Raw genomic sequence first — 23,937 nt, forward strand, 5'->3', positions numbered from 1 at the left:
GAGTTTGTTTTAATATATTTAGCTGGTATTTGTTTGAGTTACTTAACTCATAACCTGTATCTCATGCATGGGCTTCTTTACAGGGCCCAGGGCGAATGCTCCAAGTCTACCTCCTCCGAACCCGACTGTAATGACAACCTCCCTTCCCACCACACGCCCACCTCCTCCTCCTCCTCCAGGCACGCCTCGGTCAATGGTTTCTTTCCTACCCAGCATGCCGCTGGGCTCTATGATTCTCCTCCTTCGCGCGGGCAGTCGTTGTCGGCCGACTCGCAGGGTCTTTACCACCTGCCCCGAAGTTACTCTCAGGACACTGTGCTGCTGCCGAAGTCGGCGTCCTCCCCTCCCGCTCCTGACGGTGAGCCCGGTGAACTCTATGTCTTTAACACGCCTGGTCGTAAACCCTCTTTAGAGGCCCAGTTGCGGAACTTGTCAGTTAGCTATGATATTCCACCTACACCTGGAAGTAACTGTACCTACCAGATTCCCCGTACTGCTGGGGTGGAGGCTGTTTCAGGGGCCACAGATGTGATACCGCCCCCTCGTCCACCTAAGCCTTTACTGACCACGGGAACAGTTCCACCTGAGCGGTCACCCACGGACACGTATGTGGTGCCACGGTCAGTGTCTGAGACTGATGGGAATTACTGCGTGCCATCTAGTACAGGAGGGAACAAAGCACTAAGGAGCAACACCATTGGTACAGTGGATTCTTCACGTCTACGCAAAGGTAGGTAGATATCAATTATCCAAGTCACCTGTGCTATTTCACCATCATTATGAAAGCAAAAGTTCAATAACAATACAAGCTCAAAATCTCTAGAAGTCGAAGTTGCCTAATGCTTTGGAATCTGAACTTCAACTTGTGCACTGCCTTTAATGTGCAATTGGAAAAGATGGTCTTCAATACCATTTGTCTACTGCAAGTCAGTTAACGTCGCACACACACACATAAACATATATATTATACAACGCAACTGTTATTAGGCAAGGCAAGTTTATTTATATAGCACATTTCATACACAATGGTAATTCAATGTGCTTCACATAAAAGAAAAGAAAAAAATAATCACAACAATAAAACAAGGAATTTAAAAACTTTGAAAAGTGATTTAAGAGGTTTAAAATGAATTTAAAACGGTTAAGAATAGAAAATGATTATACATAAAATATAGTGCAATCAGTTCGGACATCGCACAGTGCTCATTCAATAAATGCACAGCTAAACAGATGAGTTTTGAGTCTGAATTTAAATGTGACTAATGTTTTAGCACATCGGATATTAACGGAATAGTTCACCTGAAAATTATGTCATTAATTTGAAAGGTACTAAGAAGATTGACAGAAATGTGACATCAGTAGTTCAACAGTAATTTTATGAAGCTACGAGAATAGTTTTTGAATACTTTACTCAACAATTCTGGTACTAGAGTGACGCGGAGGAGAAGAATTGTTGAATGAAGTCATTATTTTACTTTTTTTTTTTTTTTTTTTGTGTGCACAAAAAATATTCTCGTAGCTTCATAAAATTACGGTTGAACCACTGATGTCACGTGGACTATTTTAACAATGTCCTTACTACCTTTCTTTACTACCTTGCTGTCTATAGAGGGTCAGAAAGCCCTCGGATCTCATCAAAAATATCTTCATTTGTGCTCTGAAGATGAACGAAGGTCTTACGGGTTTGGAATGACGTGAGGGGGAGTAATTAATGACAGAATTTTCCTTTTTGGGTGAGCTATCCCTTTAACGTTGATAAGACATGTTTTTTATGCAGTAAATGAGCATATTAAAATGATTTCTGATGGATCTTGTGAGACTAAAGACTATAGTAATGGCTGTTGAAAATGCAGCTTTTTTCAGCTTAAAAAAACTTACCATCCCCAAACTTCTGAACGGTAGTTTAAAATAATTATTTATATTATGAATAATTGAGACTGTAAGACATTGTAGTCATTACTACAGATTGTCAAGTGTCCATTCTGCCTATTTGACAGTTAGAACAAATTCTGTATAGTGGTCTGTAACAAAGCAGATAAAGGACTAATGTTCACATGGAATAATGGAAAGGGCATCACTGTCAATTTGAGCAAAAACCTAGCCTTTATTTATTTATTGTCAGATTATTTATTTGTTTTTCTTACAATTTCACAGAATGCTTGAAATATATGCTAAAATATAACCCAATTTTGCATTTTTTACCGTTCATGAGCAGGTACAGTATGAATGCTAATGTCAATATTGTGAACATATTTATTTTGAGATCCTAAATCCTGATTTGATTTGCTATTTCTTATTTTCTGCCAACTCATTCTTTCAATATATTTTCAATTAGAGGCCATCAAGCTGTTTGTTCTGCAACGATGGGGGTCATGTAGTCATGAGTGGGTCCATCTAGTGTTGTTTGGTGGTATTGTAGTATTGAGATTGTTTATGTACATTCCCTTCTTCACACATGCCTCCCTAATAATACACAACTATATATATATAATTATAATAAATTAATGCATTGATACAGCAAGGATGGAATAAATTGTTTAAAAAAATGACACAGTAGACTTATATAGAGCAAGGATGTATTAAATTGATAAAGTGAAAGTAAAGATATACAGATTACAAAAAAATATATTTTAAATAAATGCTGTTCATCTGAACTTTCTCAAGAAAGTCATGTGACACAAGACTGGAGAAATGGCTGCTGAAAATTCAGTATTGCTAACACAGGAATAAATTAAATTTTAAAATGAATTAAAACGGTTATAATATTTCACAATATTACTGTTTTACTATAGTTTTAATGAAAATAAATGCAGCCTTTTTGAGCAGAAGAGAGATGGTTCTGTGACTTTTTTTTTTCTTCTTTTGACTGCATTCATTTATTTTGTATTTATTTCACAGATTATGGATCTCAAGACTGCTATGATATACCCCGTCCCTTCCCCCCAGATAAAAGTTGCTCATTTGATTTTAATGAAAGCTTCAACAACTATTTTGTAAGTTTTCCTGATTAATCAACTTTATCTATTTTAAAACTAGGTCCTGTCTTCCAAATGTCTTAAGAATCCCTAACGGTTTCTTCCCTGTTCTTGGATGCATGTAGAAGAATAAAGGCATGGTGCCAGTGGGAGGTGTTTCCACTGAGGAGATGGACGAGAACTATGTACCCATGAGCGTCCACTCTTCGTCACATCAGCGCTCTGGCAGCCTATCAGAACCCATCCAGGAGCCCAACTATGTGCCCATGACACCAGGCACAGTGGAGTTCTCCTCCCTCGGAAAACAGGTGCCCCCTCCAGCCCACATGGGCTTCCGCTCCAGCCCCAAGACCCCACCTCGTAGACCGGTGCACATGCCCGAATGCCAACCGCCGCCTGTTGACCGCAACCTCAAACCTGACCGTAAAGGTGAGCCCTGAGGTTTGTTTCTCTTGTGGTGTGTGTTTGTGTGTGTGTGTGTGTATAAGGAGGGATCGTGTTAGTGTGTACAGTGCTTGCATCTCTTCAGCATAGCAACTCTCATTACCACCTTTCTCACTAACAGGTGCCGGCCCATGCTTATGAAACATTTCTTCCACCTTTAATTGAGTTCTCAGTCTGCTTTTTGCCATGCGTTTATAACACGTATTACAGATCGTTCAACTCGCTTAGCAAACTAGTCTGCACTGCTGTATCAGTGACCTTTGCGTTTTAATCGTTAGCATGTGACCTCACACATAAAAGAAGCTATTGTCTATAGGCACTGAGCCCTGGGTATGAGGGAGCCTGTCTGCGCCGTTAGCCTGGAGCGGTCACCTCTGTCCCCATTGTGCCTTAGTGAAAGACCTCTTTGATGGCCAGACCTGCGAGGGGAATTTCAATCTGGTCTGAGAGAAAAAGGGGACGTGCTGAAAGTTGCACAAGCGGGTGAAACATCAGCAGCCAGCTTGGACAGCACTATTGATCTAAACATTAATGGCAGCAGCTCTGTGCTCATCCGAAACCATTGTGTATCGTCAATTACGTGTTACTGTTTCCGAGCGCTGGCTAATGCAGGAGACAGCAGGTTACGTGCAGAGGATATGCACCACTTGGCCATAACTGTGAGAACCCTGTATAGTTTGGTGATTTCACTGACACTCGTGACTAATCGTAGACAAATATGTGATACCGTTCAATTATACATAATTACAAGCAACTAATCCTAAAACAAACCTTAACCCTATATGTGCATGTTGTAAATTAGTATTTCTCATTACTATTTGTGTAATTTCAGTGTAGCAAGAACACAAATAACGTGTAACCTAGAATAAAAGCTTGTTCTGTAAGATATAAATTACTATAAAAACACATTGCCCAAATACATAGCTTGGTCAATGGGCAATTTGATTCTCGTGAAAAGATGGAAAGATGCTTTGTTTGCTCATTTTTCCATCATATTTCCTTTTTTTAGTAACACTTTAGAATAGGGAACACATAATTACTATTAACTAAAAGTTCTCCCTCAATAAACTCCAGTTAATAAGATAGTTAGTTAAGTTTAGGAATTGGGATGAGTTAAGGGGTCTAGAACATGGTCATACAGAAGACAATAGTATGTGCCTACAAGTACTAATAAACAGCCAATATGCTAGTAATATGCACGCTAATAAGCAACTAGTTTATATTGAGAATTGTACCTTAAGGTGTCACCCCCCTCCCCATAAGTAACTGGTGTGACATTCGGGTGTCCACATGATTTTGGCCAAGTAGTGCATGTAGGGTTTTTTCTAAGCATGGGCCAAGCACAATACTAACTGTTTTCACATCATTCTCAAATGCCCAGTGTTTTTTCTACTGCTCTTCAGACTTCTGCTTATTGTATTTGTTGCGTATTTGCAAGCTTTTTCTGAACATGGAGTGATTCAAATGGCTTTGGTGGTATTTTATAGGCAGTTGTTGTGTACTTTGTGTCCTAGTGTGTTTGTCCTCTCTCTACGCTTTTATTGGCTGTTCTATATTAGTCTAAATATTAGTCTCTGTTCTGCCTGGTTTCTCTCTCTTCCTATATCAAACTTCTTACCTGAACAGTCTCCTACAGTCTTGGAAATCATTGTGATATTCTGATCTTTTTTTGTTTTTGACCGGTTGTTTAATTGTGGCCATCATCACTGTTGACTTGTGGTATTTTCTTGTGGCAGCTATATGCATACAGCAGAAAAAACTAGTTGGTTTAATCTTTCTAATATTACAAAGACATTACTGAACCCTTCTGTCTGGCTGAGCCACATGCTGGCGTGTCGTCGGTTGGTGTGAATGCTTTACTCACCCACGTGTGTCTGTTTAACCCTGTGCATGTTCGTCTTTGTGGGGAAGCCTTGTTCATCGCATGTCTTAAATGCATGAAGAGTTGTTGCCATGGCAGCAGCCCAACACATATTTGTTCGGCGAAAGAGAAGCGGCACGAGTGATGGAGGTGGCCGTGATTGTGCTAAATTGCATGGGTGTGAAGTTTAGAAGACCAGGCCGATTTCTTTCAAAGGAGACATGTAACAAAGAAGTTTTCTCTCACCAATTCAGGTCAGAGCCCTAAAATAAACAGAGCAGTCGGTCTTGAGCGAACCGACTCCCAAACCATAGGTGAATTCTCAAGACGGCGTAAGGGTACGTACCTCGACAGAATGCTACTCTCACTATCTGCCGCCTCAGTTCTGAGGTGTATTTTTGTGAAGGTTTCAACAAGCTGTAATTGTGAATGATACATTGAATACACTAATAGAACAAATCAAATTTCATTAAAAACTGGACCTCACTATGTTTGATTGATAGCTGTCAAGACCTTGATAGAAGTGACTTATAAACTGAGAATATGGCTATTTTAACACAGCAAAGAATATGGTTCTAACTAGGGACCTTTTTGTATGTTACCTCTACTTTTATATTAAAGAGATAGTTCACTCAAAAATTAAAATGCGGTCATTAATTACTCACCCTCAAGTCGTTCCACACTAGGGTTGTGCCGATAGGCGATAGTATCGTGTATCAACGATAGTCAGAGATATCGACGATAGCAGATGTCTTTGTCGATAGTCAATATGATATTAGGCTCATTATCCTATTAATGTATTAAATAATAATTATTATTATGATGATTATTATTGTTAGGCGGCCTATTATTATTCGGCTATTATTATCAAATTGCCTCGCTATTTTACCTCAGCACCGCAGTTCACACACATGCGCAAATGAGGATTAGGCTTCTCCTCCTCATTGGAAATGTTTTAAAAACAGACTATAAAACTAAGCCCACATCAAAATTGAACTGCAAGGTGATAAACCTATATTTACAGATCATATCAAGAGTACTAAGAGATATCTTTTCGAGACATCTTTTCTTGAACGGCTGTATGAATGAAAATGCCGAAAACTGCATCGTCATCAGCATTTCGTGTTCTTTACAACATATTAACAAAAAATATTGATGCGTATTCTTCATCATCATTATTATAAAAATATGGAGATAATAAGTTATCAGTCTAAAACAGGGCTCGTCATGGAGCGCTGTATGACTGATGTATCCGTTTAATGTAACTTTACTCCAAAAATATGAACTTGCCTGTTTAAAATACTTTTATATTTAACGTGTTCATTTGTTGGTCTTTAAAATAAATATACTTTTGATTTTCACCGTTGACTGATTTTGCAGACCTTTTAGACTTGTCACAGGACGCGCGGTCCTAATAGCGATGTATGACTGTTGTATTCGAATATATATGAACTAGCTGTTTTAAATATTTTTATATTTAACATGTTAGTTTTTTTTGTATGTTTGAAAGTATATTTTTTCGATTATTGGTGCTTCCATAGGCTCTCTCTCTCACACGTACGCGTGGTTTAAACACCAAATAGTTATGAAATAGCCTATAACAACTACAGAGAGTCTCTCTTGCCCCACCCACCCATGCACGATAATATCGTGTATCGGTGATCTCACAGGCTGGCGATATGACGATATGAAAAATGACCATATCGCCCAACACTATTCCAAACCCGTAAGACCTTTGTTCATCTTCAGAACACAAAAAATATATTTTTGATGAAATCCGAGAGCTTTCTGACCCTGCATAGACAGCAAGGGAGCTACCACATTCAAGGCCCAGAAAACAGTCATAGAAAATAAAATAAAAATATTGACTTTATTCAACAATTCTTCTCTTCTGTTTTTTTTTTTTTACACAAAAAGTATTCTCGTAGTTTCATAAAATTAAGGTTGAACCACTGATGTCACATGGACTATCTTAACAATGTCCTTACTAACTTTCTGTGCCTTGAACATGTCAGAAATCTCTCGGATTTCATCAAAAATATCTTAATTTGTGTCCTGTCTTACAGGTTTGGAAAGACGTGAGGGTGAGTAATTAATGACAAAATTTTCATTTTTGGCTAAACTATCAGTGTAGGTTTACTTTGCTGTCATCTACCTTCCATTTCCTTCCATTTTCATTATAAATTTATAAAATTCTAAATCATGTGTGTAAATGCATTCCAAATTTTAGTTTTTAGTATTTTAAGTGATTTGTTTAGAATTTGGAAAAATATCACACATAATTAATTGATTGAATGAAAATTTATTAAATATTATACATTTATAATTTATTTAGACAAAATGTATATCTTGACAAAATTGTAGTATTACTATCAGCCATTTATTGATTATCGGCCATAACATGAAAATATGTATATATATTTGCATCTCTAGTACTCATATTTTAGAGTGTTAAATATAGTTCTGTTTGCACATAGTTTGGTTATAAATTAAAGTGATAACCGCATTGTACACTCAAATTAACTTCTTTATATGTTCTGGACTTATAACCATATATATTACTCAGCATTTACTTGAGTACCTGTTACACTGGTTACACTGGTTACAGACATTATTTACACCTCTATAGAAAAGAGGGCTTCACTTTGCATATTCTTTCATACAGAGTATTCAAGCTACTTTGACACAATTCATTGTAAATATGGTTTCCTGGCCCAAACACGCCCAGAAAACAGTCATAGAAAATAAAATAAAAATATTGACTTTATTCAACAATTCTTCTCTTCTGTTTTTTTTTTTTTACACAAAAAGTATTCTCGTAGTTTCATAAAATTAAGGTTGAACCACTGATGTCACATGGACTATCTTAACAATGTCCTTACTAACTTTCTGTGCCTTGAACATGTCAGAAATCTCTCGGATTTCATCAAAAATATCTTAATTTGTGTCCTGTCTTACAGGTTTGGAAAGACGTGAGGGTGAGTAATTAATGACAAAATTTTCATTTTTGGCTAAACTATCAGTGTAGGTTTACCTTGCTGTCATCTACCTTCCATTTCCTTCCATTTTCATTATAAATTTATAAAATTCTAAATCATGTGTGTAAATGCATTCCAAATTTTAGTTTTTAGTATTTTAAGTGATTTGTTTAAACTTTGGAAAAATATCACACATAATTAATTGATTGAATGAAAATTTATTAAATATTATACATTTATAATTTATTTAGACAAAATGTATATCTTGACAAAATTTTAGTATTACTATCAGCCATTTATTGGTTATCGGCCATAACATGAAAATATGTATATATATTTGCATCTCTAGTACTCATATTTTAGAGTGTTAAATATAGTTCTGTTTGCACATAGTTTGGTTATAAATTAAAGTGATAACCGCATTGTACACTCAAATTAACTTCTTTATATGTTCTGGACTTATAACCATATATATTACTCAGCATTTACTTGAGTACCTGTTACACTGGTTACACTGTTACAGACAATATTTACACCTCTATAGAAAAGAGGGCTTCACTTTGCATATTCTTTCATACAGAGTATTCAAGCTACTTTGACACAATTCATTGTAAATATGGTTTCCTGGCCCAAACACTGTGTGAACGTAGCATATCATACAGACATTCACTACCTGCAATGTGTGGAGGAACTTGGCTTTCCACCTTAATTAAGTCACTGATGCCGTTGCCTATACATTGCTTTGTCTGTAGTGTGCACCGATTGCGGTCCCCGTGAAGGCGGTTGGATTGATTTCTTAAATGTTTGGCCAGTTGGTCATTAAGAAAATTAATTTTTGATAGATTAGGTTTTAAGGTTCTGGTAGAGTGATGCTTGTGCTTAACTGGTGGAGGGAAGCTAGCACACTTTATAAGCAGGTACTGTAAAACTAACTGATTAACATTTGACACTCAATCATCAGTGTCTCTACAAACACCTTTCACTGTCAAACTGCTCACTGACCCACGAGTCATAAACATTATAAACACTTAACCAACACTTTTGCATAAGCATTTTTGAGTCATATTTACAAGAGCTGAAAGTGGGCGGATGAATCGTATTATGACTAACGGTGTGAAGAGCAATCCAGGTGTCTGGATAAAATCTTGGGAGCTTGCTGATGCTGCTTTGTTTAATGGCATCAGGATATACCTGCCATCAGAAAGTGCAAAGATACACTGATGTTGAAAAGTTTGGGGTCAGTAAGATTTTTTTTATGTTTTTTTGGGGGAAAAGTCACAGAACCATCTCGCTTATGCTCACCAAGGCTGCATTTATTTGATCAAAAACACAGTAAAAACAGTAATAACTGTTTTCTGTTTTAGCCTATTTTAAAATCCTGAATTTTCAGCAGCCATTACTCCAGTCTTCAGTGTCACATGATCCTTCAGAAATCATTTCAATATGCTGATTTGGTGCTAAATAAAATAAAATTAAATAATTATCAGTGTTGAAAAAAATGGTGCTACTTAATAATATCAGGATTCTTTGATCAATAGAAAGTTCCAAAAAAGTTCCAATAAAAACATTACAAATGGGTTTATCAACTCTTTGGACATCTGACGGCACCCATTCACTGCAGATGAAATAAAATAAACTGAAACATCAAAAATAAAGTAATACATTTTGTGATGCAATTTTTCCAAGAAGTGATTATAATACCATATATTACAATATTATTTAGTAAAAACTCACTCAAGCCACATTTTGTGCCCAAAAAGTTCAGTTAGGGCCTTGAGATGCATATCCGTCTGTGCTTTCTTCCCTCACACACTGGCACCAGCTGGTGTGCGTTTCAGCCAGCTACAGCTACTTCTCAGTTGCCAGATTGGGCTCAGCTCAGCAGAGTTTTGAGCCAGATGCAATAACTAAATCAGATACTGCTTATATGTGAGAAGAGGAAGAGAGAGAGGATATGTGTGATTATCACTCATTTTTGACCTTCCTTTGGCAGTGACCAATCTTTTGAACCTTTCCAGTTTTCCCTCAGGTGTGATTTCAGTTCTCATGACTTGGTCCTGTATTTGATTTGAGTCGGTTCTTAAGTGGGGGGGAATAAGTGAAACATATTTGTCTAACTGAAGAAATGTTACTTGTTTAGTTCTGACTCCCATTATTTTTCAAATAGCAGACATCGCCCTCTACTGGCTAAAAGCAGAGAACCACCATCTAAATTACATGCAAATTTGTGTGTAAATATTTATAAATCTTAATGAATAATAATTTTTTTAATAATAACGGTTTATGTAGAAATGTTTTTGACTAATTTACACACAAATTTGATCACGCCATTTTGTTGTCATTTATCTTTTTTTTTTATATTATTACTTGTCTTGTTGATAATAACCATGTATTAGGCCAAACCTTTGGGTGGTGTTGTGTCATTCGGAACATTTTTCTGCATTAAACTGCTGGGTTTTTTTGCAGTTAAGCCGGCCCCTTTGGAGATCAAGCCTCTAGCTGAGTGGGAGGAGTATACGGCGCCGGTCCGTTCCCCCGTGACCAGGTCCTTCACGAGGGAGTAAGTGTCGGGCATGTTTCCACTCCAACAGATCAGTATTTAAGCATGGTTCTGCATGGCCTCCACACCACAGACTCCACAGGCTAAATAACTAATCATTCATGCATTCCTGTAGTCTTGTCCTAACATCCCATAATAGTAAAATTGTAGCGATGATAGTGAAACGTCACCATAATTTATGTTCATAAGTGATTCGACTGTCATCACTACCTAACACCACATAATAACAAAAGCGGTAGTGATGGCAGTGCAATAAAGGCATGAACTGTGTTCTTGAATTATTTATTGATTTAATACATTGATGTAGGTGCCATGTGGCTCATGTGTCTGGAACGCTGGAAGTGTGTGAATCAGTACCACTGAAGGTCTTTTTGACTGCCAGTGTGTTTTCGGTTCCACATTATCAGCCAAAGACGTCCAGCTCAGACCTTGCATTAATCCAGACAGCGAGAGTTTGTGTTGCTGTTCTTTGTGTGTTTGTGTGTGTGAGCGGCAGTGTAAATGTTGTCCTGCTGCTCAGCCCCTCTAGGTGTACCGCAGCCCCCAGACCGTCCTCGGGGCATAGCACTGCCTCCAGCAGCGACTCCGACGACTGTGATGAGAATTATGTAACCATGCAACACGCTAATATGTCTACAGATGAACCAGTATGTAAAAAAACACCACAGCTACTGTTCCACTCAATTATTAAATAATTCATGCATTCACAATTGGAATATGTGTTCATATGTATATAAAGTTAATTAATTTAACAGGTATACATTATAGAAGTAATTTATTTACTCATACATTAACGACTGGACGTTTGTAGTATTTTTGAAAAAAGTCTATTATGCTTTTCAAGGCTGCATTTATTTGATACAGTAAAAAACTGTAATATTGTGAAATAGTTTTGCAATTTAAAATAACTGTTTTTATATTTATATTTTAAAATGTTATTTATTTGCTTCAAACTTGAGTGTCACGTGTTCCTTAAGAAATCATTTTAATATGCTGATTTGGTGCTCAAGAAGCATTATTATTATCAATGTTAAAAACAGTTGTGCTGCCTAATATTTTTGTGGAAACTGTTTTTTTTTTTTATCATAATTCTATGATGAATACAAAGTTCACAAAAAAATAGCTATATTTTATATTACTGTTATTTCATATTTTCAAATATTTTTGATCACTTTAATGCATCCTTGCTAAATAAAAGTATTTATTTAAAAAAAAAAATTTATACTGATCCCAAACTTTTAAATGATAAGGTAAATGTATAAAGTTGCATTTATTTATTTATAAAATATGTTGGCAACATTAAGTGATTAGAGTCAATAGTTTTCTTCCATATTATGTTCTGCAGATTTGATCCATTAGTCCTGATTGCACCATTTTTTCCATATCTTTTATATATATATATATATAAAAGATACGGATTATGCCAAATGTTATATATATATATATATATATATATAATTTGGCATAAAGGCTAAAGTGAGAATAAAATTGCAGGTTCCCAGAAATTTGGTGCTGGTGGTATTTTGCGGTCTTTCAACAGACTGATAGAAGGAACCCTCGCAGTTTTTCCTACCTTTACTTTTCTTTTTTCTCCAGGTTTTCTTCTATTTCTGTTGTGTCTTCACCTGGAGGGCCTTTCTTCTTTGTTGCTCCATGTTTGTGTTAATTTTTTTTTTCTTAAATTTAAATGCATACCCTAGTCAGTGAAAAATAAATACTCTAAAATGCATTTGAAATACATTTTTTGTCATGCTAAGTATACTACAAATACATTTACATATTTATGTACTTAATAAAAATACCATGCAATTGTACTTTTGGTATACTAAACAAGTCTGCTAAATTGGAACAACTAATTTTGTACTTAATGCATTTTAATTGCACGGAAGTAGCGCTGAAATCCAACTAAAGATATACTGAAATATATTTGATTGTGCTGAAGTGGAACTATTGCTAGTATACATCAGGTACACTTTAAATATCTTGCATTTAAAGACTGATATTATTCAAAGATCGTACAATCCTCGTCAATAGTGACATTAAAACACATTTTAGGCTTAATATTAAGAAATGTGCATTGTGCACAAGTAGTACTCCAGATAAAGTTTAATAAGAATTTTTGGTAACACTTTCTATGAAGCCCATATTTATAATACATTATAAGGGTATTCTTAAGGCATTATAATGAATGCATAATTCAATTCAATTCAAGTTTATTTGTATAGCGCTGGTCACGATACAAATCGTTGCAAAGCAACTTTACAGCAAATTAAGTTTCTACAATATTTAGTGGTAGCTTATCAGTAGTGACTGTCAGTTAATGTACATATGGCAGAAATGTACGGAAAAATCAATTAAAGATGTAATCAAACAGACGATGAACACTATTAACAGCAATTATTATATGATGCAATCAAACTTACAGCAAAATGTGGTAGTTTGTTGTTTCAGGGTTTGCATCATCTGAGGTCCTCATACCTTTTATAATAATGCATTATAAAAAAACGTATATGTTGTATCATCTTATAAATAATCATAACAACAATTATAATACGCATTTGTGGTTATAACTTTTAAGATTATGATGATTTATAACACACAATGAACACCATATTAAATCTACTTTTACATTTATAATGGATTATATATCTTGACATTGTTTAAGATCTGCACAGTATCTTACTACATCTTGTAAGTGGTTAGGTGTGGAGTGTTATTTGAGTGTTCCCTGTGAGGCTAATATTAATTTTGATGTGAGCTAGTTAATAATTTCAAATGAAAAAAATGCAATGTTTATATGTTAGGTTACATTTTATTTTGATGGTCCCCTTAGTCTATTGACTATAAGCAACTTTGCAACTACGTCAACTAACTCTCATTCGAGTATTAGTTGGCTTCAGTTAAGGTTAGGGTTGGTTGAATGTTGACATACTTGCAAAGTTACTTATAGTCAGTTTGTCTGTTGGGGAGCCATCAAAATAAAGTGTTAGCATATATTTAGCAGACATACTACTAATACTCCAATGACCGCTAATTGACATGTAGTTGCAGTGTTACTCATCAACAGCTGTCTAAAGGGTACCATCAAAATAATCAAACTGATATTACAATAAAAATAGTTCAAAGCAAATGTGTCATATTAGACATTCATCTGATCTGATATCTGATCTTATTTTTGAGAAAAAATATACTTATAAGTGGTCTTTGATTGCTTTAAGTAAAGTAGCATAAGAAAGATGGTAAGATATGAGACTTATAATAAATTATAACTATGAGAAATATAATTCATTGTAACTTAAGTGGATGCAACATGTTCACTGTGTGTTATAAATCATCATACTCTTAAAAGCTATAACCTCAAATAGGTAAATATAAAACATTAAAACGGTTCTTATGAATATTCATAAGATGATATAGCATATTATAAGGTTTTTATAATGCATTATGCATTCATTATAATGCCCTAAGAATACCCTTATAATGTAATATAAATATGGGCTTCATAGAAAGTGTTACTGAATTTTTATATCAGTAAGTATCGAACGATATGTTAGTAAATATGTTAATAGATTTGAACTATACTTAGTATGAAATAAATGTTTTTTTAAATGTATTACTTTTTTACTAGTGTAATATGGAGCTTTTTGTGCATGGCTTGTTTTGTTTGCTAACATGTTAGCATGCAGCAGTAAAACTGTTGATAACACTGCACAGTATGGCTTTTGTTGCACTGGATTCAACCGCCAATATTTGGAAGAGACATTTCTCTGCCTCTTTTCTGCTTCTTATTTCCAACATTCTATTCCTTGCCTTCTTTTGTGGATCCTCTTGTCTGCCTCATCTGTATTTTGCATTTTTCATTTCTAGTTTCTCTGCGTGCCTTTGCCGTTTGTTTCCTGTTTACTCTTTGATTTTTTTTTCTACTCCTCTTCTCCTCCCTGTTGCTCCATTCTGTAGAGATGAGTCCTTCTACTGTACAGTTCCCATCACTCCTATAAAGAGAGAAGTGTCAGGTCTAGACCACCAGGATGAGGTGAGCAGGGTTATGAAGGTGGATTGAACAACACTCTGGATGCGTGTTCTCAAGGGATAGTGAATTCTGTCAAAGAAAATCCTGTCATATTTTACTCATCCTACAGAAAATCTAAAAATACTATGAAAGTCAATGGTGACCATTAGCTGTTTCAAAATATCTTCTTTTGTGTTCAGCAGAAGAAAGAAATTCATACAGGTTTGGAACAACTGGAGGGTGAGTAAAAAAAAAATGACAGAATTTTCATTTTAGGTGAACTATCCCTTTCACCAAACTTAGATGACATATGACCTAGGGGGGAAAACGCCTGAAAAACACAATTAGTGTTTTTGTGTATATATACTGTATATAAAATCATGAAAATCGTGTGTTTATAAATAGTGTTGTAATCATATTTTACAATATTGCTGTTTTATTGTATTTTTGATCAAATAAATGCAACCTTGGTAAGCATAAGAGACATCTTTTGAAGACATGGAACAAATGTCCCCAAACTTTCATACAGTAGTGTATGTGTGTCATTAAATTTCTTTTTTTCTCAGTTAAAAAACCCTGTTTATTTCAACATGAGTGGAACCTAAATTACTTGCATAGAGTTTTATGAGGTCTTACATTCCAGATTTTTCAAAGATAATCATAGCTATGCATGATTGTGTTGTTATTTTGTCAATTGTATACACTGTGCATTGTAGCATTGTTCCCCAGACTGTCACTTGATGATTTGATTTGTATCGAGTTACTAAATAAAGCAGCATGAAGGCTTGATATATTTTGAAACATGTATAGAAAAACTACATATACATAATTATTACATTTATGACTCATATCATGAAAATGCATGGAAATAATCTTGCAAATTACACTTTTAGAGGTTGGATTGACATCTACAGAGGTTTTGTCTTCAGCAGAATCCTCTAGAACTAGTAGAGCATTATTTTGAATTACTTGCATTGATCATTAAGGAGTTATGAAGCTGTCAGATCAAAATGAAAGAGTTTAGAAAGACCTATTTCTGCATATTTTGCAGACAGGATAATGTGCGCACAACTCATTACCGATTTAGTCATTTGAATGAGTGTTGGGTGAACGACTGCATGTCACAGATAGATAAATAGATTAGATTAAGCATTTAAAAAATGCAGACTCTTCACTTACATCATCTAGTATCATTGTAGTAGATTAATATATCAGTAGCATAAATCTTTTAATAACTAATTCTGACTACAACATTGACTATTATCTCTATGTATGCAACCTTTTTGTTGTAATTTATTTATTTTTTTAATATCTCAGAACATGAAACTAGCAGCACCAATGAATGCTGATGGAGGTGGCAGTCCCATGGTGAAGCCCAAAGGAGACAAGCAGGTGGAGTACCTGGACCTCGATTTGGACCCTGGGAAATCAACTCCTCCTCGGAAGGTAAGATATGAAAAATAATTCAGCAGAATTAGACGAATTGTAAAATAAAATATTATGGATGGATGTGTTTGGGTGAGGTTTTTTATCATCAGGAGTCAGACAAGCGTAAAAATGGAGGCATAATACATGTTGACCCCAGTGTTCTTATCCTCAGGCTCTGATTATACACCTGTTATAGACTTTTTGCCATTAATTAATAGGATTGAAATCCGCTTTTGTTTCAGCTTGATGGATTAGAGTCATTCTCTGGCCTCTCTCATTAACAGTGCATTTTGCCTGTACATCAGTTGAGGATTATTATTTTTGCATGAGCATGTTTTCGCCACTGAATTAAAAAAAAATATATTATAATTAATAAATTATAAACTGTTTATATCTCGCAATTCTGGCCTTATAACTCACAATTGCGAGTTTATATCCCGCAGTTCTTTAGAACTTTATAACTTGCCATTGTGAGTCTATGTCTCACAATTCTGAAAAAAAAGTCAGAATTGTGAGAAAAAGTCGCAATTAACTTTTTTTTATTTTCTATTCAGTGGCAGAAACAGGCTTCCATAGACAAGAGACTGTAGTTAATGGCAGTTGTTTCAATTCCTGGTCAGCCATTTCTGAGATACTGGACTTTACTTCTGTTGCCAAAATAATGTCACTGTCTTTTCATTTTTAGCTTTTTAAATAATGGAATTACCCATTTTCCCATTATTTAATAAGTCGAATATCAATATTCACATTAAATTAAAATAATGTCATGTGAAGTACAAGAACTGTTAGGTAAACTAGAGATACACTGATTCCAGAATTCTGTCTGATAGCCATAAGCCAATTCTTATAATACTGATAAAGTAACATTTTATTTGAAAAATAAATTTAATGCAAAAATATATTGCCAGATGTCAGAGTAAAACACTAATAACTGAAACTGAAAGTAATGTGTAATGCTACAAGTGAATTTAGGAATCACAACATTTTATAAATATTACATTTAACAGTGTTATTAAATTACTAGTGTGTTTAAAGATTAGCTTTATATGAATATTACATACTGGCAAAGGGTAAAAATAGGGTAATTTAGCATTTACAATTAAATATCTATTATCATCCGATAACCAATATTGTACCGATACATTGTGCATCCCTAAAGGAAACATTTGTTCAACTTTTCAAATAATTATTTAATATACAGAATTTTAAAAAGTTTGTTTTATATACTATAGGGATATGCCGGTATCAAATTCTCATGTTGCGATTAATTGCTAATGCTTTTATCACGGTATACGGTATTATCACGATATTGAAATTTAGTTTAAAAAAAAAAAAAGTGCTGTCATAATACAGTATAACAGGTTTAATAACTTTTTTCTTATAACAAAAATAACTGAACATTTAAATGCAATAAAGCAATACAGAAAAATGTTAACCTTAGTTAATGCATTAACATTCACAATGAGCAATAGCTACATTTGCTACAGAAGTTATTAATCTTTGTTTAAAAATACAAGTCTTAGTTCATGTTAGCTCATTAAAGAACACAGTTACAACTTTCGATTTTAACAACGTTATTTAATATTGGAATACCTAAGATTAATGAATGTTGAGAAGAATTTTTCATTGGCAGTTTGTTAACTAATGAATTAACTAATGTTAACTAATGAAGCCCTAATGTAAAGTGTGACCGAACAATAAAGAATCAAAACACTTTCAAACAATATCTAGGGTGTGTTGTAGTCCAGATTCAAATGTAAAAAAAGTTTGATAATAAATAGCCTATTAAGTCTAAATATTTAAGTATTTGGCTCTGTGATGAACATCATAGCAAATACACAAATCTGAATGGCTGTTTAAATCATTTAAACACGATTCAGAAACAGAAAGCAGTGCAGCTGCTTTGTTTACAGGTTTTCCGGGGTAACGGCTGCATTTAAATGAAATTATTATTAGTATTATTATTATTATTTCTGCAGTTTAGTGCCATCTACTGTCAGAGAGTGAAAGTGCGCTTTCATCCAGAGCGTCTCTAACATGTTTCCGGGGTAACGGCTGCATTTAAATGAAATTATTATTAGTATTATTATTATTATTTCTGCAGTTTAGTGCCATCTACTGTCAGAGAGTGAAAGTGCGCTTTCATCCAGAGCGTCTCTCACATGTTCCGCCATGTGCTTCTCGTCCGCGCTTGTTTACATCAGATGCGCACGCGTCTTTCACGCAGCATACAGCGGTGTTGTGCATTTTGACCAGTTGATGGGGAAAAGTATTCTTAAAATGCATTCAAAATTCTGAATAATTTGTAATAAATAATTATTCATGGTATTTAGAAGTGCCCACGATAACAATATCGTGCATAATCATTACCGTGATATATCGCATTACCGAATACCGGCACAAGTCTAATATACTACTAATACCATAGAAAAGTGTTGTTGCAGTTTTTTTTTTTTAGTGTAGGTACTTTTGGCATCTCTCTCTCCTGTTTTGATAGCCTCATATAAATATCTATTATCATTCGATAACCGATATTGTACCGATACATTGTGCATCCCTAAAGGAAACATTTATTAAACTTTTCAAATAATTATTTAATATAAAGAATCTTTAAAAATCTATTTATATACTACTAATACCGTAGAAAATTGATGTTACAGTTTTGTTTTTGTTTTTTTAGTATCAACTTACCCAAATATCGGTACTTTTGTCATCTCTCTCTCCTGTTTTGACTGTCTCTCATATCTTGACCTTGCAGAAGAAGAGTAACGGGACTGGTATTTCAGCATCAGACGAGCGGGTAGACTATGTGGTGGTGGATCAGCAGCGAACGCAAGCACTGAAGAGCACACGTGAGGCCTGGAGTGATGGACGGCAGTCGACGGAGCAAGATCCCCCCAACAAAGGGGCCAAATGACACCCATCTCTTTCCTCTTTTGTGCACGGTCATGACTCGCGGGAGGCCGAGGAACGGAGGGCACTGCACACGCTCTGAACCTCCTATCAGGCCTCCACGTTTGATTTTAGATACAGCTGTGTGACAGCACCTAGGTCACAGCTCTCAGATCAGCAAGTTTACACTGCTTCCTGCTAGACGACAGCACCCGCGCAGGGGAGAGCTGATCCGAGGGATCCTCATGTATAAGCTGACAGACTCCAAGTAGGATGGACCGCACTCTGCATAGGGGCTGAAGGACTTGCCGAACCTTTTCGGCTGAAAACCAAGTGAAACTACGCTAACAGCAGCATTATTCATACTACATGGATACAAACTGCCCCCAACTCATCAACTCAGACAGTTTCAGATTTTTGGATTGTTTTTCCCACATCGTGGTGTTAAAGCACATTATTATTCCTTGGGCTAGGGGAGCATCAGGTCTGGTGAATTTGTCTGTCCTCAAGGTGTTTTTTTTTTTTAAACAATGTTCCATGTTCACAAAACTGCCAAGGTGGGTTTTTAGGATGCATTTTAGAAGCCTAAAAGGTTTTTTGTGTATAGTTCCATGATAATCTGAAACTTTTACACATCTATTTTTTTTTCATTTGTTTTATTCTTTTGGGCCTCAGTTGTAATTCGGTAGTGCAATCAAAAGGTTTTGAGTTGCTTGAGCCGCAAATCTGCTAAGGTGAGTTAGTTTGCTTGAAAATGATTATCGTTTGCATTTGCATTTAAGACAGCAGGCAGACTGTATAAAGTGTTATGTACATGAATAAAAGTGTCCTTTATTTGTATCTAATATCTAGTGTGTTAAGGCTAAGGTGTGGATTCTGCAGGATAGAAGTCTACACGGTCTGAGATGGTATCAGAAACTATGAAATGTTGTTGGTGGAATCAGGAACTGTGATCGTTTTTAACAGAGAAGAGATTTCTCTGAAGTTTTGTGTGTTTTGTGTTTTTGGTTTTATTCTCTCTTTTAATTTTCTTCAAAGCAAGGTATCAATTTACAAAAGCGCCGAGGTCAGGTACTCACTGAAAGGTTTAACAGCTTTCATTTATTTTATTTTATTTTATTTTGCAGCTATAGATGACGTCTTTAGTGTTGCAGATCGTATGTTGAAATTGCTTACGATGCATGATATTATTACGAAGTATGAGATGCCTTCATGGAGGGGAGGAAAAGCCGGTCAAGTAGTTTCAGGAATTGTATTATGTTTCTTCATTCTCTGTGTGACTGGTCTATCAATGCATTTTATTGCTACTTCGATAATTTATTTCAGATGGAGTTCTGCAGCTCTTGGAGACTAATTGCCTTACCATTGCAACTTTTTTTGAATGTTGTAAATATGATCCGTTCATTAATTTTAGATCATGTCAGAATACATCAGCATAAAACTTTACTGTGTGTGTAAAATAAAATAGCTCTACTAACTACCATTCTTAAAACAAGAAGACACTGTTGATGTGTTGCAACGCCATTAGTGGCTTCTGCTGTATATATTTCGATACAGGCTTTTCAAGCATGTCTTTTGATTCAAAGCTGTGCCTATATTGTTTCCCTTCTACTCAAATCTTTTTTTCTTTGAGTCCTCAGACCCTGATGCTTTATATCTTTTTTTAATGAATCTGAAAGAAATGTACATTTGAAAATAAACTCAATAAAAATGATACTTCAGGAGATTACTGCTGGCATTGCAACTAATGGAATTTGTGATGATTTTAACCGTTTTCAAAACTGCAATTTCAATTACATAGAACATGGGTTAATATTAAAGGTATGGTTCACCCAAAAATGAAAATGCTTTCATTAATTACTCAACCTCATGTTTTTCCAAACCTGTAAGACCTTCGTTCATCTTCGAAAGTTCGAAACACAAATAAAGGTATTTTTGATGAAATCCGAGAGCTTTCTGACACGTTCAAGGCCCAGAAAGGTAGTAAGGACATTGTTAAAATAGTCCATGTGACATCAGTAGTTCAACTGTAATTTTATGAAGCTACGAGAACACGTTTTGTGTGCAAAGAAACAAAAATAATGACTTCATTCAACAATTTATTCTCTTCCGCTCATTCACGAGAGGTGAACTATCCCTTTAAATCATAAATGGCATCCTGATAGATACCTCTGCATGTAAGAGAGCCTCAACTGCAACCACACCTTATTCAATGCAGTTTGAACTTGGAATTTATCAGTTTACTTCTTACTGCCTGGAACATGTTACATATCAAGGGTATCATGCACATTTGATTGATCTTACAACAGCTGAAATGATAGAAATTCAACTCGTCACAGGGTATAGAAGTAGGCATTTATCTTAACAGGCAATTTATATTGAAACAAGAATCCAAGTATCTTAACAGAGAAAAAAGAAAATGACATTAAATAATTCTCAAAAACATATGCAGTTAATAAAACGGCAGTTTTCAAACACAAGGCTAATGGTGTATTCGCTGACACAGACTTCTTTAAAGCTGTTGGGTTTAAAACTTGTGTCCTGGAGTTATTTGATATTTAGTCATTTGTATAATACAGAGTGAGATATATATTACAAAATATTGGTGGAAAAAATCTTGGTTTGTGTCTGACAATTCATAATACACTGAGCAATAACCAATATTAAACAATAAATTGAAACAAATATCAATTGGGAAAGCACAAAAAAAACCGTTTGAAATTATAATTTGCATATTCAGCATTATTTGCTTTAATTTTGTAAATCTGTAATGATTTTTAATTGAAAAAAAAGTACGTGGTTCACACGTTTTCAAGTTTTTTTTTTTTACACCAGTCTCTCTTTTCAACACCAGATATGTAACAGGCAGCGGTGTACACAGAATTATTGTGTAATTCTAAACCACATTTTAACATCCTGAAAAGGTATAAAAATAAGTACATTCTGAATAGTTACGAACTTGAATTAATAATATTAAACATCACGCTCCCTTTGCATAGCAACACATCGGTCATGTGGGAACGCTGACCTGTGCTCTTGTACACAGCATTTCATGTCATGGAACATATAAAAATAGATACATTTATTACAACAGTGTTCGAAGTAGCCAGTTCTTGCATCTCTCAATTTGTTTAAATCGAACACGCACACTCAGAAGAAGAACTGTTATGAAAATTTGAATGAAAGTAAAATGGACTAATTAAAAAAAGATTATTCCCAATGATCTTGAACAAGTTTAAATTGCCAGGGTAGTTGAATAAGGCTTTTGATGTCCAACATATGCTTTCATGCCGAAGTAAATGTACCTTTTATTCTGGTTTAAAATGGAACTTTTTTGAACTTGGGGAAAAAATACGTTGATTTATATATAACTCAATTCGAGTTTGACACAAGCTGAAGCACAGATTCACTCTGTTTGTCTGAGCAGGATCTCTGTGGCCAATTCTGGTTCACAGAACTACTGATGGAAGCACGCTAAAATAACATTAGTACTATGAAGCTCAAACTTAATCTTAAGAAAAAGGCAACAAGCAACTTCCTTTTGTTTGACCAAGTAATATGAAGAGTCTTGGAGTCAAGATGTCTTCATTGAAGCTGTGGAAACCTCCAAAAGAGCCACATATCGGATGTTGTCATTTGAACCGAGGATTTAGATCTCAGAATCTTTCTGTCTCCTCAACTTCAGCTGCTTCTTGAGAAGAAGAGCACCATAGTGAGAGTTAGTTTTGGCATGTCTTAATGAACAGGGAACAGGGGCGGTTTAAACCTCAGAGCTGTCCACATTGTGTCTCATGGGCTCCCTGTTGTACGCTGTGCAGGACGAAGTGGAATAAGGTGGGTACTTTTTATCTTTCCTCTTGCGTCGCATTAGGAGAACCACCAGAACTACAACCAGGCATACCAGCAGGATGAGCCCAGCCACCCCCAGCAATGTGGACATGCCAGCGGGAAGAGAGGAATCTGAACCAGGCCCTTTGCCTAGGCTCCCCTCCACCAGAGGGTGCTCCAGGTAGTTCTCACGACCCCATGGCTGGCTCACCCGTAGTCGGTTTGAGCGATCCAGGGCGATGTGCTGAATGTTGGTTCCTAGATTATTCTCAGCACCGATCTCAAAAGCTTCTGGGTCAGGTACTGCACGTCGACTTCGTGATTGGGTGCCAGAGTCAGCAATGGAGGATATAGCGTGGTGGTACTCGAGGCTTCTTTTACCACGGCTGGCATTCTCTTTAGAACGGAGTGTGTAGATGGTGTGGATGAACCATTCACGGCCAGCAGTTACCTGATAAATTAAACATGAAAGAATGCTCAAGATTCTGGTTCAAATTGGGTTTTACTATGGTTACAAAACATGTTAAGTCTCTGACCTGGAAGAGTGGAGATGATGACAGGGTGAAACCATCTGATCCAGGTTGTCGGACCAAAGGCAGGGCTCCAGGGGTATCTAAAGCAAGAGTGGCATCGAAATTGACATCTCCGAAGGTGGTGGCTTGAGTTTCTGGCTGAGCTTTGTCCTAAAGTTCAAAGACCAACAAGTTCATACATTCATTGAACACAAGAAAGATATTCAATTAACATGCAGTTACATACATTGACTTGAAAACATGAGCTATGATGAGCATGCTTTTATTTCTGTATTAAAATCAACTTTGATATTTTTTGGGGACCTAAAATAAAATAAAGCTTCTAATACAGTTTTATCACCTTGCTTAAGAACAACAACAATTACAAAGGCTTAAAAGAACAAAATCCTTAAAAATCTTTGATATGCAATGCTATTTTACTATCTCTTG

At 35.5% G+C, this 23,937-nt stretch overlaps 2 protein-coding genes across 5 annotated transcripts in view; one reads left to right on the forward strand and one right to left on the reverse strand.

Annotated features, from left to right (window-relative positions):
- gab1 (GRB2-associated binding protein 1) overlaps nucleotides 1-20,876 on the forward strand; it is a 112,589-nt gene extending 91,713 nt beyond the window's left edge. For 2 of the 4 annotated variants that reach the window (XM_016231858.1, XM_016231868.1), the window contains 8 exons: nucleotides 84-730; nucleotides 2,899-2,993; nucleotides 3,101-3,404; nucleotides 5,535-5,618; nucleotides 10,725-10,818; nucleotides 11,339-11,465; nucleotides 16,145-16,273; nucleotides 19,014-20,876. In XM_016231858.1, coding sequence (XP_016087344.1) covers nucleotides 84-730; nucleotides 2,899-2,993; nucleotides 3,101-3,404; nucleotides 5,535-5,618; nucleotides 10,725-10,818; nucleotides 11,339-11,465; nucleotides 16,145-16,273; nucleotides 19,014-19,172 — 1,639 coding nt within the window. In that variant the 3' untranslated portion in view covers nucleotides 19,173-20,876. The remainder of the gene's footprint in view (nucleotides 1-83; nucleotides 731-2,898; nucleotides 2,994-3,100; nucleotides 3,405-5,534; nucleotides 5,619-10,724; nucleotides 10,819-11,338; nucleotides 11,466-16,144; nucleotides 16,274-19,013) is intronic. The other 2 variants (XM_016231865.1, XM_016231875.1) reach the window with 1 other exon arrangement.
- A 1,065-nt stretch (nucleotides 20,877-21,941) lies between these two features.
- frem3 (Fras1 related extracellular matrix 3) overlaps nucleotides 21,942-23,937 on the reverse strand; it is a 26,819-nt gene continuing 24,823 nt past the window's right edge. Inside the window, exons 23-24 of the mRNA XM_016231889.1 lie at nucleotides 23,512-23,658; nucleotides 21,942-23,426 (exon numbers count right to left, since the gene is read on the reverse strand). Of these exons, the coding sequence (XP_016087375.1) occupies nucleotides 22,908-23,426; nucleotides 23,512-23,658 (666 nt within the window). The 3' untranslated portion in view covers nucleotides 21,942-22,907. The remainder of the gene's footprint in view (nucleotides 23,427-23,511; nucleotides 23,659-23,937) is intronic.

This window comes from Sinocyclocheilus grahami, unplaced genomic scaffold (genome assembly GCF_001515645.1).
Source record: "Sinocyclocheilus grahami isolate Dianchi unplaced genomic scaffold, SAMN03320097.WGS_v1.1 scaffold17.1, whole genome shotgun sequence".
Lineage (NCBI taxonomy): Eukaryota > Metazoa > Chordata > Actinopteri > Cypriniformes > Cyprinidae > Sinocyclocheilus > Sinocyclocheilus grahami.